The following is a 19,112-nucleotide window of genomic DNA, read 5'->3' as shown; positions in this document are numbered from 1 at the left end:
TTCTGTAACTCCAGGTAAAAAATAACTTCTGCTGGGCTTCTGCCTGTGTTGCCTACACTACTAGCTGGAGAGAGCAGTTGAATTATGTGTGGCTGATATGTAGTACTCCGAGTAAGGGATCCTGTGTCGTTTGCTTAAACTATTGTAATGAAAACTACTAGTAAAAGAGCCCATGGGTTGTAACCGAAGAGAAAATAACACATGCTCTTAACCCGATAATCGTGACTCAAGACTAATTTAGAGCGGCAAACGAATTTTTTTGTGGGAAAGCCTCGGCCTGTACGGGATGCGACTGGCACTAGTGCAAAACCGGGCTATAGCACCATTTCGTAAGGGCCTCAACCGGCAGTAAATGGTGGGGACTAAAGGTCGCCCGCCCTTTAGTACCGGTTCGGCACGAACCGTCACTAAAGTGCCACCACGTGGCACGAACCGGGGCCGGGTGCGGGGAGACCTTTAGTACCGGTTGGTAACACCAATCGGTACTAAATGTTTGGGCGGTTTTAGTTTTATTTTTTATTTTTCCTTTAGTTTTGCGTTTTCAATTTAAATAGAGATTGTTTTTACATTATAACGAGTTGTTAAATCATTAGATGAAAGTACCGTAGATTAGTTTCTACTGGATGCATGCATGCATGTATCCTAGCTAAGTGATCAAAGTATATATGCCATATCCATATTAATTACTTGATCACTTATATTAGATGAGCTAAGTATGGATATGGCATATACTTGATCACTTAGCTAGCTAGGATCCATATCCAGTTGAAACTAATCTACGGTTTCTTTCATAAATAATATAATAACTCATCATCATCATATTAGTATAAAAACTATTGCATCATATATCATCACCAACAAGTTAACGGTATACTAGCTAGCTAAAAATCATTATAGTCGTCATTAGCACTATTTAATCATCATAGTTATTACCACTATCTAATCACCACCAATACTAGCTTAAAGAAGAAACATCCACTTATACCAGAAGGAAAGATATCATCGAGTTCAACATGGTCATGATTATAAGCGTTCATATATAAGACCACAAAAGCAAATCGATCACTCTTTGAGAGATTAAGTTCAGGACGAAAAACACGGACATGAGAGGACAAGTACTAAGAGCATGCTAATCACTCCTGCTGCTCTCTCTCAGGTAAAATAGCATAGAACATGTATAGTTTTCCTGATTCATCGTATTGGAGCATGCAGATGAACCTGTCTCCTGATCGTGGGTTGTGCTTCTGATTGCTGCCCCCTAGTACTTCTCTGTGATCGTGGACAATTTTGCTCCAGTCTTTCACTATTAAGCATTCCTCGTTATTAGAAATCCTGAATGCACTAAAGTGCATTATAGGATGTGTTGGCCGTAAGCTAACCATTCTCGTGCGACCTTTAGTCTCGATCCACTGAGGCACAATATTCATCGGGAGTCCCTATTGAAGAACATCGTATAGTAACATACTTAGCAATGAAGTTTAGCTTAAAAAATAATGTATGCAAAAGATGCACTGAGGAAAAATAGTAAAAATATTACCATCTTTCCTAAATAGATGTGATCGTAGTTCAATATGATCACTATTGGTCGCACGTTTTGAGTACTAAGATTTTCAAATTCATGAAAATAATTTCTCTTGACAGTATCAAGATCCTCAAGCCATGAAACATAATGACGTATGTCCTCGCAGTTTAGTTCAACCCCAGGACAGTGGACGGTCCTGTCTACCAAGCGCTGGAAATGTTTCCTTGAATGGAAATAAGTTGTCAATAGAAATTAGCTGTCAACTTTTTTTGAAAAAACAATATCGAAGACATAAATATAATTGAGAAACTCACATAATGGTAGAACTGGAGGCATCTGCACATCGACCCAAATGTCTTTATTACCTTCAATATCATTTTTGGGACGAAAATCAAAGGTGATAAACATATCAGGCTCAAATGCATAAGCCTTGCATAGTGTTTGTCAAGTTTTGCATTCAAAATGGGTGTAGGTTTCTTGATTGTATAATTTGATGTTGAAGGTATAACCATTCTCGGTCTTCAAGTAAACTCTCTTTATCTCTATAGTTTTGTTAGGACTGAAATCTATCTTATCTAAGAAAAAAAATTCTTGCATGACAGGGGATACACTAGTAGAATAGTGAAAATTTAAAATAATAAGTTGAAGCAAATGAAGCATAAGTCATGCTTAATTACGAAAAAAGACTTGTCGTTGTGACTTACTGTATCCACTTTGAAGGTCTCATCCAGCTTGATGTTGAAGCACCTATCATCAACTAGGAAATTTCTATCGCACAGGCCGCGTTGGTCTTCGCAGTTTTCGCACATAATGAAATCATTTTCGTCGTCAGATGACATTTCCTATGTTCATAGGTGAAACATTTAACACTTATTAGTTATATTAATTCAACTAATTAAACTAGTTCTATTAATTCAACTAGCTAGTTCAACTAATTAATTCAACTAAGCACTTACTAAAAATATACCTAAATAAAGTAGCTCAACTAATTAATTCAACTAACTAGTTCAACTAATTCAACTAAACTAGTTCTATTAATTTCTTACTAAAAATAAAGAAGCTAGTTCTATATACTAAAAGTATAAAAAACTAACTAGTTATATTAATTCAACTAATTAAACTAGTTCTATTAATTGAACTAGCTAGTTCAACTAATTAATTCAACTAAGCACTTACTAAAAATATACCTAAATAAAGTAGCTCAACTAATTCAACTAACTAGTTCAACTAATTCAACTAACTAGTTCAACTAATTCAACTAAACTAGTTCTATTAATTTTCTTACTAAAAATAAAGTAGCTAGTTCTATATATATATATATACTAAAATTTTAATTAGATGATCAAATCTCATATACCTAAAATTAATATATATCTAATTCATCTAATATTAATATAAATTCATCTATAACTAAAGGTATAAAAAACTAACTCATCTAACATTATCTGATTCATATATAATCTAACATTTGACATAAAACATTTGTGTGTGTGTTGTGTGTGCGCGTGTGTGCATGTGCAAAGAGGCTGCCGGCGAGCGGCAAGGAGCCGGCCAGGGCGCCGGTCGATCGATCTTACAGCGGGGAGACGACCGGCGATGCGAGGCGACAGGGACGGGCCGGGGCACCGACGGGACACGCGCGACGGGGCCGGCGACGGGGCTGGGGGCGGCGACGGCCGGGGGCGGGGCACCGATGGGGGCGGCGACGATGGCAACGGGGGCGGCGCGGGACGGGCACGACGAACAGACGAACAGAGATGATAACTGAAATTTTCATAAGTGCTGCTTATATAGGGGAGGCCTTTAGTACCGGTTGGAGTCAGGAACCGGTACTAAAGGTTGAATTTGGCTAGGCCAAGCGGTGGGAAGCAACCCCCTTTAGTACCGGTACTAAAGTGGGTGCGCTCCACTTCCGCGGTGCATAATGTTTAGTCCCACCTCGCCGAGCGAAGGGCAGCCACACTGGTTTATAAACCCAGTCGCGGCTGTTCCTTCGAGCTCCTCTCTAATGCAGGCCTCTGGGCCTAACTTTGCCGCGCTACCCTGTGAGTCTGCTAGGCCTTATGGGCCTACATAAGCAGACCTAAAGCCGAGCAGGCTCACTGGGCAGCGTGGAAATAACTTTTTTTGTATAGTTTTTTTTCTTTTGTGGTTTGTATATTTATTTCTGAGTAGTTTTTTTGCTGTATTTAAATTTGAATAGTTTGAATTGTGCATCTGAACGCAGAAAAACTCCAGAGTTGTAATAAGTTATTTGGGTCACAAAACAAATCAGTAAATGCATCAAAAATAGCAAATTATGTCAGAAAGGGTTGAAAGTTGATGACGTTGATTTGAATTGTGCATCTGAACGTAGAAAAAGTCCGGAGTTGTAATAAGTTATTAAAATATTGAATAACCGGTGTAACAGATGAGTTTTCGTCCAAAACCATGATACTTCGAAAGAGATTGTCCAGTTTGTACACGAAGTGTATCTAGTTTTTGCTGTAACCCTCTCTACTTTTTTGCACATGATATGCGGGTGAAATGATGATACCTTTCCAAGTTTTAACCTTTTCAGAGTTTATTTTGTAGTGTTTTTCAATTTCACGGTCATTTAGCTCTCAAAACATTGTCAAAGTTATGTCAGAAAGGGTTGAAAGTTGATGACGTGGATTTGAATTGTGCATCTGAACGCAGAAAAAGTTCGGAGTTATAATAAGTTAATAAAATTGTGTAAACATGTAAAAATATACATAAAAATACATTAATCAGTACCGCCTTTCAGCCAAAACGCGCTACTACTACAGAGAAATGCATCAAAAATATATTGATCATCAATGATCTTTTTGTGTACAATCTAAATTGACGATATGAGTCCTCACCGGTTTTTAGAAACCAGAGAAGACTCATATTGTGGCCACAAATTTTACACATAGAGTTCAATGAAGACCAAGTGGTTGTGATAGTTTGAGAAGTAACATATTTAAGGTGGTAAAAACTCTGTTAGCGGAGTGAGGTGTGACTAAAAAACCGTTGCAGAATGAATCAAGTAGAAACCTCTAGTACCGGTTTGTGGCATGAACCGGTACTAAAGGTGCTGGTGGGGTCCCAGCCCGACCACAGACTGCAACAACCTCTTTATTACCGGTTCGTGGCACGAACCGGTACTAATGATCTTCGCCCCCTAACCGGTGGGACCGGCACTAATGATCACATTAGTGCCGGTTTTGTTACAAACCGTGACTAAGAGCATCTCCAGCCGCGCCCCCAACAGGCCCTCCCCAGGCGTTTTTTCCGCGCCGACAACGAAAAAATGGCCCAGTCGCCCCCCCCCCCCCAGAAGCCCGTTTTTCGCCGGCTCGGGCCGAAATTGGTGTCGGCGGACCCAGGCAGAACCCGGCGCCCTGGGGGGCGCCTGGGGCACCGGCACAAGCGAAAGGGGCGTGTGGGTCCGCCCTGTCAGCGAGTCGAGCACCTCTTCCCGTCGTTTCTTCCCGCTTTTCCCCCACTTCCCTCCCATTTGCCCCTTTCTTCCCACTATTCTCCCTCCCGCTCGCCTCCCAGCCGGCCGCCATGCCGCTGAAGAAGTATGCCACCCCCCGCGCCGCGGCAACCGCTACCGCCTCCGTCGCCCAGCCGAAGCAGAGGAAGCCGAGGGCGCCGCCGTCCAAGTCACCGGGCATGTCAAACGCCGATTGGAGGGTGGAAGTACAGCGACGGGAGGCCGTCGCCGCCGACCGGCGGAACAGGGCCCTCACCAAGAAGGCCCGTGACAACGCGGCGTGCGCGGCTGCGGGCGCCGCTGCCACTGACCAGGCCGAGGCCGAGGCGGCTCGCGCAGGGATGATGAATCCCCCCCGGCAACCACGCGCAGTACGCGCCCTGGGGGTCGCCGGGCTACGCCGACGGGGACGCACATGGTGGGTTCAACCCGAACGTCGCCTTCCCCCATGGCCACCCGGCCCAGCGCACGCCCTCGCCCGCCTTTGCCGGCGTGCAGTACCCTCCATACAACTACTCGCCGTCCGTGTACGCGTCCTCCCCGACGCCCCCTATTCGCCATTGCACGATGCACTTCTCTCACCTCGGCGGCGCCGACGAGACCGAGGCCGACATGGACGAAATCATCGCGGAAGGTTCGGCCGCGGCCGCCGCGTCTCCCGGTTTCACCGCGAACGAGACAGTGGATCTCAGCGGCGGCATAGACGGCGAGCTCGGCTACGTCTACGGCAACGAGGAACAGGAGGAGCAGGACGAGGAGCACGAGGAGGAGGACGAGGAGCTGGCGAGGGGGCGCAAGAAGAAGAAGGCGCCGGCCAGGCCAGAGCCGCGCATCAAGTGGGCGTCCAAAGAGGAGGAATGCCTCGCCGAAGCATGGAAAGTCGTCTGCCTCGACCCGACCACCGGCGCGAACTAGAGCATCGAGACGTACTGGGCGCGCATCAAGGCCGAGTTCGACGAGCGCAAGCTCATCGACCCCTACTTCAAAGGCGTCTACATGCAGCGCGGGGCGAAGGCGATGGCGAATCATTGGGGGCGTATCCAGGGGGCGTGCAACAAACGGCATGGGATCGTCGAGGAGGTTGTCGGTCGCCCGGAGAGCGGCGCCAGCATTGAGGATCAGGTATGCTACGCCGGTCTCCTGCCTCTTTTCGCCGTTCACATGCCAACTGTTTGTTCGTCCCCGCGCAGTTGCTACGCATGTTCGGCCTGTATCGGCAGGGCAACAACGACGCCGAGTTCAAGTACATCCACGTCTACAAGCGCATTAACAAGTGTGACAAGTGGGCGGAAGTCCGGCGCACCCTCGAGAAGGCCAAGGAGACCTACAAGCCTGACGCGCCGGCTCCGGGCGTGTCAGATGGGCAGCCGGACGGCAACAAAGGTGCCAAGAAGGGGAAACACGCCGACGCGGCCACAACTCGCGTGCAGGAGTCCATCCAGCACTACCTCGCCGACGCACAGGTCCGGGCCGCCCTTCGTGAAGAGAAGACCGAGGCGCGTTGGTCGGCGTTGATGTCGACCAACGCCGTCAAGCTCGACCTACTCCGGACCAACGTCGCCGCGAAAAAGAGGAATACCGACCTGGCTTTCCTGCTGGGCGGGGCGGACATGCTCCAGAGCACCGACGAGGCAGTCAAGGCATGGTACAGGGCGCACGTTGGCCTCATCCTGGACCAGCTTCCCTCGGCGACGCTGCCCACGTCCACGCCGCCCACGCCCACGACGCCCACGCACACGCCGCCGCCGCCGCCAAGCCCGGCCGTTGATGTCGCCGAGACTGCCCGCAGCTCAGAAGCCACGTAGCCAAGCACAGAGGCCCCGTCAAGCCCGCGCACGCCGACTCCGGCGACACCGGAGGCCGACCTCGCCGCCTGATGCGCGCTTCCGTCCTTTCCTGCTTTTTTGTACGCCGAACATTTCATCCGGCCGCCGATCTAGACCGCTTGATCGCCGGATTGTGGCGTTTATTTTGGGCGCGGGAACGACTATGTTTGAATTTTGCCGTGGCTGGGGGGGCGGCTCGGGGCGTGACTGGGAGCTAGGCCGGCCCTAGGGACCGAACTAGCACCGGCTCGCCCCCAGGCCGCGGTTTTTCTGCGCCCTGGTGGCCGAACGGCTGGAGATGCTCTAATGTGCTTCACATTAGGCCTTTTTTTTAATAGTGTGGGAGGCAAAATTGTGCGGGAGACTCTCGGGTGGCACCTCTCGCAGGCCACACATGGAAGTGGGGTGATACCCCCTCCCGTGGTTTTACCCTAAATTTCGACAAGTCTGGAATGCCAGTCGAATTTGTCCATGCGTACACCGTCTGTAGAACCTAGGCTCCATTTTGATACCCTCGGCACTGTATTCCACCTTTTGCGTCTTCTGGCGCGTAACATTCGCTGCCGTTCTAGAACAGACCTAGAGATGCCAACCGGGCTAGGAGCAACACACCCCCTCCCCCTCCCCAAATGACCGCGTCTGTATCGGCTCCATGAGATGGGCTTTCCTGACGGATCTAGGATGGCCTTGATCGGAGCTCAAGTTGCGGAGTCCTCCTCGAAGCTATATATGTCTCAACCGGAACCGGTGTTACGATCGCACACATTCAACCGAAGCCGTAATAGGAGCGACCTTGCACGTACGGAGTAGAGACGAGCATGTGGTGGGTTTTGGTTGGTCATGTGGATGTTTGGACTCCCGTGAAACTTTGGCAGGTTTGCTTCTGAAACAAGCAGGTAGACACTTCCACGAACAAATACAGGTCCATGTTGAATGGCAAAGTGCGTCCACAATTTGTTTGTGGGCTAATTGAGGGTACGTGTTGCATGCATCATAAAGATGGGGTAGAGACAAATCAAGCTCTAAGTCTTGTACAAAAAATTACAGAGATAGCTCCAGTGAACAAATTAAAACTGAAGTCGAGAACACAAGGAGGGGATTAATTACTGAAACAAAAACACTTGCAAACAGCATCGATGACGGTGAATCGATCGAAGTATGTAGGAAGGAATATATTCCCTCCGTCCTAAAATACTTGTCATCAAAATGGATAAAAGGATATGTATCATTTTGATGACAAGTATTTTCGGACGGAGCGAGTATATATCGTGGCCATGGATGGAACGGGTCTACTACCAGAAGTTGTTTGATCCCTGGTAGCAGAGGCCGGTGCTCCACCAGGCGGGGACGGCGTCGCCGACGACGATGGTCTTGCCGTCGGTGCCGCCGGTGATAATGAATTGGAGCCCCTTGGACCTGTCCAGCTCGAAGAAGGCCTGGAACGTGATCCCCCAGTTCTGCGTCATCTGGATCCACACCCCGCCCGTCTCCCTGACGGCTATCTGGCCGATGTCGCCGCCGCCGCCGACGTTGTTGATGTGGACGAGCAGCCAGTAGGGGTTCCCCATGAGGCAGAACTGGACGCCGCCCTTCCTCTCGCACGGCACGCGGCGGTACTGGACGGGCACGATGCCGGCGGCCCTTCCGGCGAGCTCGTAGAAGGAGGGCGGGGCCATGTCGAAGTGCCTCCGCGGCGGGTTGCACCAGCCGCCGTCGTCGCTGGCCTGGTACCAGTTGGGCGGGCAGAGGTTGGTGCCAGTGATGACGACGGAGGGCGACCCCGGCACGCACCACTTGGACTGCACGCACCGGATCTCGTAGCACCGCCCGCAGCCGTTCCCTTTGGCGAACAGCGGGGTGCTCATCGCCGCCGTCCTCGTCGAGTAGAGTGAGGCGATGTCGCTGCCGCTGTACCCGCACGCGCCGCCTGCACAATGCATATGCGTGTGTGCAAGGTTGTCAGAATCGCGATTTTGAATCGGATTGAAGGTCCGATGACATATGATCACAAACCATAGAATATTAACTATCACGATCGTAGAAACATAGATTCTATGAACCAATATCATAGAATAGAATCATAGAAATTACTTTGAATCGTAAAGTCATAGAATCGAATAACAAAATCGCGACTCTGGAAAACGTATGAACTTAGTCAGCGTGCCTACGCGGTGTGCATGCACGGTGCAGGCGGGTGTGCTATGAGGGGCACGTACCGAAGTCGTGGCCGAGGCCGGAGTCGGAGCCGTAGAAGGTGGCGTGGGCGTTCTCCCAGCCGTACGTCGGGAAGCCGGTGGAAGGGGCCGACGGCGCCGGCCAGTAGTGGTCAGGAATGCCGGCGCTGGCCAGCTGGGCCGCGGCCGCCGCAAACAGCACCACCGACACCGCTACAGTCGCCGGAGTAGTCCTCGCCATGGCCGATCCTCCAAGGTGGATTCCTTTCCTAGCCAGTCGATCGATGTCGTACGCCGGAGCTGGTCGATGCGTACTCTTCTCAGGCGAATGCAAGTTTATAGCAGAGCGGAGCACAAAGTTGGTCGGCGCCACGTCCGTGTTGCCGCCCGTCTGAACGAGTTGGGCGCACGATTTTCCTCGGTTTCTTTTCTCCGGGCCGGCCGACACAATTCATGCATTCATGGGCGCACGTCTGCGTTGGTGGTGGTGGTGGTTTGTGTTCCATCGTCGTGGGCCGGAAGAAGCCCACTGGCCAGTGCAGCCCCACGAACCTGGGCTTCGTCGACCATCATTTATATAAAAAGAATATCATAAACACTTAAATCTTACCCAAAAAAACACTTAAATCTTTGACTTTTCCTCAAAAAGAAATTTAAATGTTTGACTTCATCTAAAAAAGAACTTGAAGATTTGCCTTTTTGCCAAAATAAGAATATTTTTAATTTTCTGCCACACAAAAGACTTCCCATTTTCCAAAACCATTCAACCTTCTGAGCTGTACAAAGTGTACATCATGTACACTAGAACATTTTCCAAACAAGACTTCCCAGTTTCCAAAAGGCTATTTCCTTTTCTTTTGTTGGAGTTGATAAGGTCCCACATTATGTTGTAGCCTTCATCTTTTTTTTTATCAAGGCTGACTCATTCATTCCACAAACATTCAGAGTCTACAAGGTCATGGATACAATGCCAACACATCAAATAAACCAACATATGAGTGGTCTCACTCTATCTTAGCCAACATATGAGCCACCTCACTAGCACCACGGCCTACACGAACAAGAAAGTAACATAACTAAACCAGCATGTGAAATGCAGCATTACACCGCAATGTTTTACTTTTACCATGACAGCTCAAGCACCATTGTTTCTAGAGTACACCCCGAAGACGATATCACCCAAGGCGATCGACATCATAAACATATGATGCAGTTACAGTACCGTTTCCGCATCGCTCGGACCATCACATCCTGGAAGCATAAAGCTTCAGGCACACACAAGCTACAGCAACCTCCCAGCCCAGTTCACAACAAGCAAAGCAACACAAAGCCTCACTCACTCAGAGCCCGGGGCCGCCGCCCCTGTCGAGGCCGTAGTCGGTCATGCCCACGCCGGCCTCGTTCTGGTGCTTGATGAACCCGCCGTCTGCCGCCTTCGAGTAGCTCCAGTAGTACACCAGGGAGGCCGCCAGGTTGATGAGCATCATGGCGGCGGCTGCCGCAAACACCCCCTTGCGGAGCGCGGCGCAGCTGACCAGGTCGTGCTTCGTGTAGTAGCCGAGGTACTTGGTGTGGTATGCGTTCTTCGCGGATCCTCCGACGAGGCAGGCCTCCGCGACGAGGAACGTCAGCCTGGGAACAGGTATGAACAAGGCATTGTCAGAATGATAAACTGTAGTATGTCTAATGGACACCCTTTTATGCACAGCAGTCCTGGGTATCGAGTGTAAGTAACAATTATTACTGAGAAAGGAACAATGTCGCCGAAACAATCTATAATCGACTTCTCCAAATCTTTTTCCTGCTATTATGAGGTTCTCACAGTAATAATAATCTAGTGCTCCTAATTGCTCCTACTCTGCTTCTAATGAGATTGTCACATTGCTTGTATTTTTCGAGTCCTAATAAGAGTCACTTTTCTCCACACCATATACATTCCCAGACAATAGTATTTCATAAATTACATAAACCATAACATTCCCAAGACAACGAAAATTCATAAATTACTTAATTGCTTTGCTCAGATCACTTTACTTACTCATGGTTTCAGAACAATTAAGTATAGACTTCTGAATTCGGTTTATTAGGAAATAGCGTTAGAATGTAACAGAGAGTAAGAGAGCCACTGATACCATAATAACCAATTAATAAAAATTAAAAAATGACAACTTAAAAGAACAAACTTGAGGTAATGGTAATATTATGGAAATGAGTGCCGAAGAATAGGAAAGCTCAAAAGACAGTATGTGATGCCAACCACATGCACTGCTTGGTAAAATCATAACAGAAAATGCAGATGTGCAAGAATCTAAAGAGTTATTGACCGTTATGATAAATCACCCTTCATTCTAGAGTATAGAAATATGTTCCACTATAAAACAAAGACACTTCATTAAATATCCTCAATGAAAATGTGTGCATTAAGAACATCAAGCTTGAAGCCCCTGAAGTATGCTAGCTAGGACTTACAAAGATCTAATCATGATGGAACAGAACCTTGACAATATGCTAGCTAGAATTAGAGGAAAACATCAAAAAAGACATGAAAAGAAATAATAAACAAACATTTAGCTAATTAAAAGATTTTCTTAGAAATGCTCATGCATTGTACTGTTTAGAAATAAACTTATAGACTTTACATACAATAGTTCTGGCAGCATTACTGGACACTACACCTTAGAATGTAGGCTCCACACTAAATATTTCTTTCAAGGATCAAAACAGCCCAACTCAAAAAAAAAAGAATCAAAACACCCATAAATAACTTTCTATTTGTGCTCCGACCATGGAACAAGCACACTGTCAAATTGGTTCTGCAGCTTAAACATACAAGTAAGCCATACATGCCACGCATGTGGCGCCATTGGTTTACCTTTTATTGCAGTTGTAATGGTACTCCAGAATTTTTTTTAGTGCGTCCAACTTATGTTTTTTATATCTTCACAGAACCTGGTCTTATCTCACCTAGAGCGAGCACGTGTACACTCTTATATGTGTTCCAGAAGACCTTAGAAACATCTAGTGTCCAAAAAGACAACTTTTCGAGTACTGGATGAGTACTAGTAATACAATTAGAAATTAATGTTTTTCCAGGTAATCTGCGGCTCTTAACTTTTCCTTAAAAAATCAGCAGCCAAAAAGGATTAAATATATCATTTGCTCAAAAAGAACTAAATGTCCACATCTTTTTTTAGGCTAAAATGTTCAGATCTTTGTTCATTGTCGTGGCTGTGTTGGCCCATGTACTACTTGAGGAAGGAGGTTGAGTAACTGCATACACGCATTAGCGCATTAGTGAAGCCTTATCTGCTTTTGTGAGAAGCGCTGACGCCTGATGGGGGCATAGAGATAGAGATGAAATTATGGTAACATGACGATGCTGATTGTCGTCGTCCAGCGATGGTGTGGGCAAGGGTACAAACATGGAAAACTGCTTTGTCATTGTCACAGAGACCACATGTGGTGGGTCACAGCACACGCATTGCTCGTTGTTTTACATGATTGTTCCAGAGAAGCCTGGAGGAATAGCATGGCCTACACTATGATGACAAGTCTAAAATGCAGGTTGTGCTGTTACGGTTGGACTTGTAGAATATGAATTAACACACTGAGAAGCCTTTCGATAGCAGGCTAGTTCCAGGAAGAATTTGTTTTATGATCCAACAGAATTTGGTAAAAGAAAATACATTGCTCTTTTGAACAACGGAACTTGAAATGACAGGGTTAGGCACAACCAGGCACCAACATTGACACAATCACACTAATTCAACATACCTCCTAAAAGAAACTGAACATACACTTGCAGAACAAGTGTGAGTTTCATCCATCCCACTAGGAATCGAGTGGATTGGTGTGAGTACTCTTTTTTTCATTTATAAGGGAATAATATTGTCCAACCTGAAGAATCTGCAGGATTGCAGGGCCACAACGTGGAGGAGTGCAAGTTGAATTAAAAATTCCTATAATGGGCAGACTGAGTAACCTTGCCTAAGCTGGAGGTCTTGTCAGAAAGTAATCCAACTGAAGTGTTTAATAAAATGTTGTCGAGATACCCATAAAAAGTTTCAATACTTGGCTTTGGAGCACGAATGATCAGTCTGCTAGTTACAATTAACCAACACAAATTGCCTTGGTTGTTGATACTTGAATCCAATTTAGTGCATCACAGTTGGTGTGCCTCGGTGCCAAATCTTAAGAGACCAGTGTCCTGGCAGATTAAGTACAAGACAGCCGCAGATTTTCCACTATGCATCTACGATATCTAGTATAATGTACAATGTATGATACCTCAGATTCGCTCTGCTATAGACCAAGCTTGATACGCAGAAGGATACAGGCACGAATGATCATGGTGCATTCTAAAATTTTCAGCTGGTAAGATTGATTTTATACTCACAAGAAAAACAATTTTACACTCCCAAGTCATAGTAGTAGTTCTGAAGTAAGAGAAGCAGATCTCTCCGTACACTCCACGAACAGAGCACGAATCGAGCCGAATCTAGGGTTGAGCGAGGCGTACCAGGAGACGGCGAAGGCGGCGACGGCGCAGCCGCGGGAGGAGAGGGCCGGGCCGAAGCAGAGGCAGCGGGTGACGCCGGAGACCAGCAGCTGCGCGAGGAGGAGCACGAAGAAGGCGCAGACGCCGTAGACGGTGGAGGCGTCGGTGTCGTAGAGGCAGTAGGAGCGCTCGTCGTACTCGTCCGGCACCACCTTGCCCTGCGAGAGAGAGAAGGGCATCATAAGCCAGCGCGGCGCGCGAACGGAGGAGGGAGGAGGAGGAGGAGGGATTCGTACGGTGCTGCGTCGCTGCTCGGCGCCGACGGCGAGGAGGAAGGCGAAGACGTTGAGGAAGATGAGGAAGCCGCAGAGCGCGAGGGAGGCCGGCCGCGAGGTGGCGAACCCGGCCATCGGCGTCGAGTCTCGACCAGCTCCGGCTCCGGCGGCGGCTGCTTCTTGCTCACTGAGCTCGGTGTGGGGAGACGCTAGTGGGAGTGGGAGTGGGTGCTGGGACCCATGCGTCGGTGACTGGATATTAATGGGGGTTTCCCTTTTCCCTTTTTAAAGAGGGCCGTAGGCCAAGGCTCGGCGAGCTTAACAAGGCCTCTTTTGGTCGGCCCGTTTTAGCTGGACCTCATTTCTTGATGAACCGAGCCCATTTTAATTCTCAACTTCAACTGTTCATGATGAGCCAAACCTCCAATCTACTCATCTTTAATCATGGCAATACAAAGCACAACAGAGGTAATAAGATTTACAACTTAAACTCGTTAATATTCTCTTTTTTTTTTTTTGCGGGTGAACTCGTTAATATTCTCGGTAGACTAGGTTTACTTCAGGCAGTCACGTTCAACCAGCCCGCCTCCCTCTGCAACCTTTAGTCTGCAATTTATTCTGATTTATTCCCTTGTTGCATGACCAATTTCTTGTGTGTTTTGCTGCGCAGTGGAAGGCGATTAGGCGAGTTGTGACCGTGAAAATAACGCATGTTGTGCTATTTGTAACTTTAACGAGCGCTCACGAGCTTTTAATGAACCGAGCCCGACCTTTAAATTTTAGCTCGTTATAAGGCTAACCGGCTTCACAAGCCAGGCCTTAATGATCACGGTCCCTAACAAGCCGAGCCTAAATAAGCCGAGCAGGCTTGTTATCCACCCTGGCTGATGCTAGACTCTAAGGGGCATGTTCTTTTTACTTGCAGATTCTGTGGAATCAGATTCTGGGAAAATTTTCAACGATTGTCTGTGCGCAAAATCCATAAGAATCAGCAGTCTGGTTCGTTCCATGTATTGCTATATGATATTCTCAGTCTGAATTATCCATTAAAATGTAGTGATGCCCCTGGATGTAATTGTTGTGGGTTTTTTTACTTATGTTGTAGATGAATTCTTGATTGATGTTTGCAGGAGATGTTCGTGATAGTGTAGATATGAAAATAAAGACTTAAATATGACATGATCGTGCTGCTTTCATACTTCATATGCGGACGAGATCACTATCATTGTACATAGCTGCTTGTGAACGGGCATTGAATTGAAATCCACGGCAACACTGAAAGTCTGTTGAAGTGAAATATATGAAAATGTTGAACATGTGTTGAATTGAACTATACACAGCTGACTGTGCCCTGAGTGAGGACCAGGCGTCCAGCTGACAGGGACGTTGGGCACAAGGTCATCAGTCTCGATCTTGGCCAGTCCGGCTCCAGCGATAGATACTTCTCACTGAGCTCTGCGTAGCAAGACACCGGGGGAGTTGTAGCGGGAGTGATATTGTGGGGATTAGGTGCGAGGGTGGGGAGGGAGACAGGAGTCGGTGATTGGATATAAATGCACAATGTTTTTCCTCTTTCAATTTTGGAAAGGAACCACGATTTCTCCATCGGTATGAAGCCCCAAGAGTTTTAAGCCTTAGTTTGTAGTAGCTGAACTGGGTTGTCGTAGGAAAATGAGACTAAGAGAATCTATCGTAATGCCAACGTAGCTTAATACTGACAACACTTGGTTTGTCGTGTTGCTATTCGATATGAGAGTAGGAGAAAAGACCGTCACCACCGCTCAAGGCCACCATCGTCGCCACCCGCAACCAACGTTACTTTGCACCTCCTCACTACCCTCCTATCCCAACTTCCCAACCACTTTCTTCATGGTTCTGTCGCTGCCCCACAACCTTTAAGGCTCGAGAGAAATTCTTCTTCTCCGATGATGGCATGCACCCCCCCCCACCACCTTCTTAACCCTAAGTCCGAGCCAAGAGGAACCTTGTGTGTTCTTGCCTTCCGCATCACATGCAACCATAAGTATTGGATTGCACACTTTCTTTTGGATTCATCCCGTTCTACCGCCTACCACAACACTCGAAGCTAGCCATTTTTTCTATACTAAAAAGAAAAGTGTAGTCCTAGGAGGGATTCATGACGCGACGCCTGCAAGTTTTCGCTAGTGGGTCAGAGCCCAGTAGCAGAGCCCTAGCTATTATTTTTCCTATGTCATTTTTGTTTCCTTTTCTGTTTTGCCGTATTTTCCTTAGTTGTTATCTATTTTATTTTTATATTTCCCCTTTCTTTCATTTTTGTTGGTTTTGTTGTTGTTTTGATTGCAATATTTTTTTTTCTAAATACGTGAATATGTTTTAAAAACATGAATGTAATTAAGATGAAATGAGTGAACTTTTTAAAAACATGGACTTTTTCAATAAATGATTTTTTTCTCACCTGTACACATATTTTTTAAATATGCGACGAACACTTTTTACAAATACATCAACATTTATATCTGAACACATGGACATTTTTGTGAGGGATCTGAATATTTTTGTTTATATATAATATTTCCCTATGTTTTATGTTTGTTTTAAAAATATTTAAAGGTATATTAGGATTTTTTTTTCTATTTTTAGAAAACACAGTAAACAAGAATGCATTAACGGGCCACATCTTGAGTTGCCAGCCCATTACGGGTTGCCTTTAACCTGTCGGTTGTCGCTTAAGTCGGTGCATGTATAGCGCAGATTCGATTTTATCTTTCTTTCTTCTTTCTTTTGTTTCTTACTTTTTTATTTCCAACACATACCATTTTTTTATAAATTCCAGAAACATTTTTTAATACATGTTTAATATATTTCAAATACTTGATCAACATTGTTTAAATATATGTTACAATCTCTACTTTTTCTATATACATTCTACATTCTTCATATATAGTAGAAACATTTTTTATACATGTTCATCATCTTTCAAATACATGATTACCCTTTTTTTTTCAAAAAACAAATATGTCTACATTGTTTTAGGCATGTTTAGCATTTCTCAAATACATGGTCAACATGTTTTAAAATATATGTTTTGATGTCTACTTTTTTTCGCATACATTGTACACTTTTGGTATATAGTAGAAAGATTTTCTACATATTCTCAACATTTTTTCAAATACTTGATTAATGGTTTTTCAATAAATGTTCGTGTATATATTTTTATGTGTACTGTACATTTTTCTATACAACCTGAACATTTACTACGCATGTTTAACATTTTTCAAATACATAATTAACATTTTTAAAATATATGTTTATTGATGTCTACATTTTTCATAATCTTTTTATACATTTTTTGTAAATCAAATATAATTCGTATACACATTTACCATGAACAGGAAAAAGGATAAACTATCCTTGAACTAACCTGGAACCTACCTGGGCCTGATCATTTAAAGCGACTCCGACGCGAGCGCAGGCTCCATCTCGCAAAGATTTATTTTTTAAATGTTACTACTTCAGCCCAGTAACTGGCTCCGACGTCTAGTTTGCATGAATGGGATGGCCGAAATGAGTTTGTTCCCGGCACTGGTTAGAAGGATCCCTCTAGTTTACTGGCCTACACTCAAAAAAAAATCTAGTTAACTTGCCTGGGTTTTTGTTGTTTTTTTCACCGGTTTTTGTTCAGGATTTTGTTTGTTTTTCATTTTTGTTATTTTCTTCTTTGTTTGTTTTTTAGTTCGTTTTTCTTTCATCTTTCGTTTTTATTTTAGTTTCTGTTTTTATCTATAATTTTAAGGTTTTTCAAAAAATCCATGGACATTTTCAAATCTGTGAAGATTTTGAAATCACAATTTTTTACAATTTTAATAATATCGTTGCAAATGTGTGAATTATTTTCGAAATTGTTAACTTTTCCCCTAATTTTGGTGAACTTTTTTTCAAATTTGTGACATTTAAATTTTTTGAAGGTTTTAAACTAATTTATTAATTAGTTTTATGAAATTATCAAGTTTATGTTCGTTTTCAAAATTTATGTTTTTTAATTCAAATTTGTAGATCTTTTTTTCTAAAGTCAACGGTCAAATTATTGAATAGTCAAAGGGTCAGTGTTCAAGGATCAACTGGTGGAGTTTCTAATGTGTCCCAGAGCAAGCGAGATAGGAGGCTTCATGTGAGCGAGTGTCAATCAAGCGGCGCGCGCGAGCCCTATTCAGCTATCAGGCGCTAAAACCGTTGCATACATCGTCTAATGAAATATATAAGAGACAATTCCACTCAGCTTTATGTTGTTTTGTGGGTTGGGCCTTGGTATATTCTTTTTTTCAGTTAGGTCCTTGTGTGAGTTATACTTTTCTCATGTCTGTATATAGTTCAACTTTGGGTCCTTCGTGACCCTACCATTGTTCAATAAAAAATCACACAGAATGCCGGCCAATCAGCCTCTCTGCCACTTGAAGGTGTATTAATGACACACACAAGTTAAATTTCTCATGTAAATTTTACAAGTGCTCGGTAACTAAAAATTATATTTCGCCTTGTTCTTAGCATTTTGGCACCTCCGGTCGAATAAAACCGAACAGAAGGAGCATGATTTATCTAAACTAACTCTATTAATTTTGCTTGATCAACCTTGCTAGTCGTTATCAATAAACCTTGGGAAAGGCAAGACCAGGAGGAGGTGCAGGTGAAGCTTCACATCATGCCCCCAAGGTGTCGACCATATATATTACAAGGCATATGCAAAGATATATATGTGGTGGGGATGATCCCCGGCCTAAGACAAACGTGGGCAGATTAAGGCCTCTCAAGCGGCGACAGCGACGCAAACAAAACATGCCTACATTCATCCTTGATCAAATCACACGCCAAATCACCGATCATAATTTTTGCTTCTTAGTTTGTGCTCTAGTTAGCTACAAGGTTTCGATTTGGTTTAACGTTGGATCAAACACATGCTGGCTGCAGGCATGTAGCTACTAATAACTATGGTCCTATATGTGGCTAGCAATATAGTTGGGTAGTACTACAATGTAATGCGTCGGCAGCGGTTGAGCTAAGCACCAAATTTCAGCACATGGAAATAACCCCTATTAAGATTGACAAGTCTATGCAGTACGTACGAATCATAGTACAACCATTAATTGATTGATTGATGGTTGCATGTGTCCCAGCCCCAACCAACACAAGGGGTCAAAAACCGCCAACAGTCCAGCACCTCATGTATCCTTGTGGGGCATTAGTTGTGTAACGGCTTAGCAAAAAGAGTTAACTCAAAAACATCTTAAGCTGTACTAACAATTTCATTTTAGACTAGTAAAATATGCGTGTTACTAGTCTAAATTACTCCCCACTAT

General features: G+C 45.0%; 2 protein-coding genes across 2 annotated transcripts; both read right to left on the bottom strand.

Moving 5' to 3' along the window:
* Positions 1-7,774: 7,774 nt before the first annotated feature.
* On the bottom strand, positions 7,775-9,298 carry LOC123083520 (expansin-A17). Its single transcript, XM_044505546.1, has 2 exons — positions 9,049-9,298; positions 7,775-8,759 (listed from the first exon to the last, which is right to left on the bottom strand). The coding sequence occupies exons 1-2, from the start codon at positions 9,245-9,247 to the stop codon at positions 8,125-8,127; spliced, it is 834 nt and encodes a 277-aa protein (XP_044361481.1). The 5' UTR covers positions 9,248-9,298; the 3' UTR covers positions 7,775-8,124.
* A 797-nt stretch (positions 9,299-10,095) lies between these two features.
* On the bottom strand, positions 10,096-14,046 carry LOC123088484 (uncharacterized). The gene is made up of 3 exons (XM_044510688.1): positions 13,801-14,046; positions 13,526-13,722; positions 10,096-10,638 (listed from the first exon to the last, which is right to left on the bottom strand). Exons 1-3 carry the CDS (start codon positions 13,912-13,914, stop codon positions 10,347-10,349), a joined length of 603 nt encoding a protein of 200 aa, XP_044366623.1. The 5' UTR covers positions 13,915-14,046; the 3' UTR covers positions 10,096-10,346.
* Between the last annotated feature and the right edge of the window lie 5,066 nt (positions 14,047-19,112).

Source organism: Triticum aestivum, chromosome 4A, assembly GCF_018294505.1.
Source record: "Triticum aestivum cultivar Chinese Spring chromosome 4A, IWGSC CS RefSeq v2.1, whole genome shotgun sequence".
NCBI classification, from domain to species: Eukaryota; Viridiplantae; Streptophyta; class Magnoliopsida; order Poales; family Poaceae; genus Triticum; species Triticum aestivum.
The sequence above is the reverse complement of the archived record's forward strand: the minus strand, read 5'-3'. Positions and strand labels throughout refer to the sequence as shown.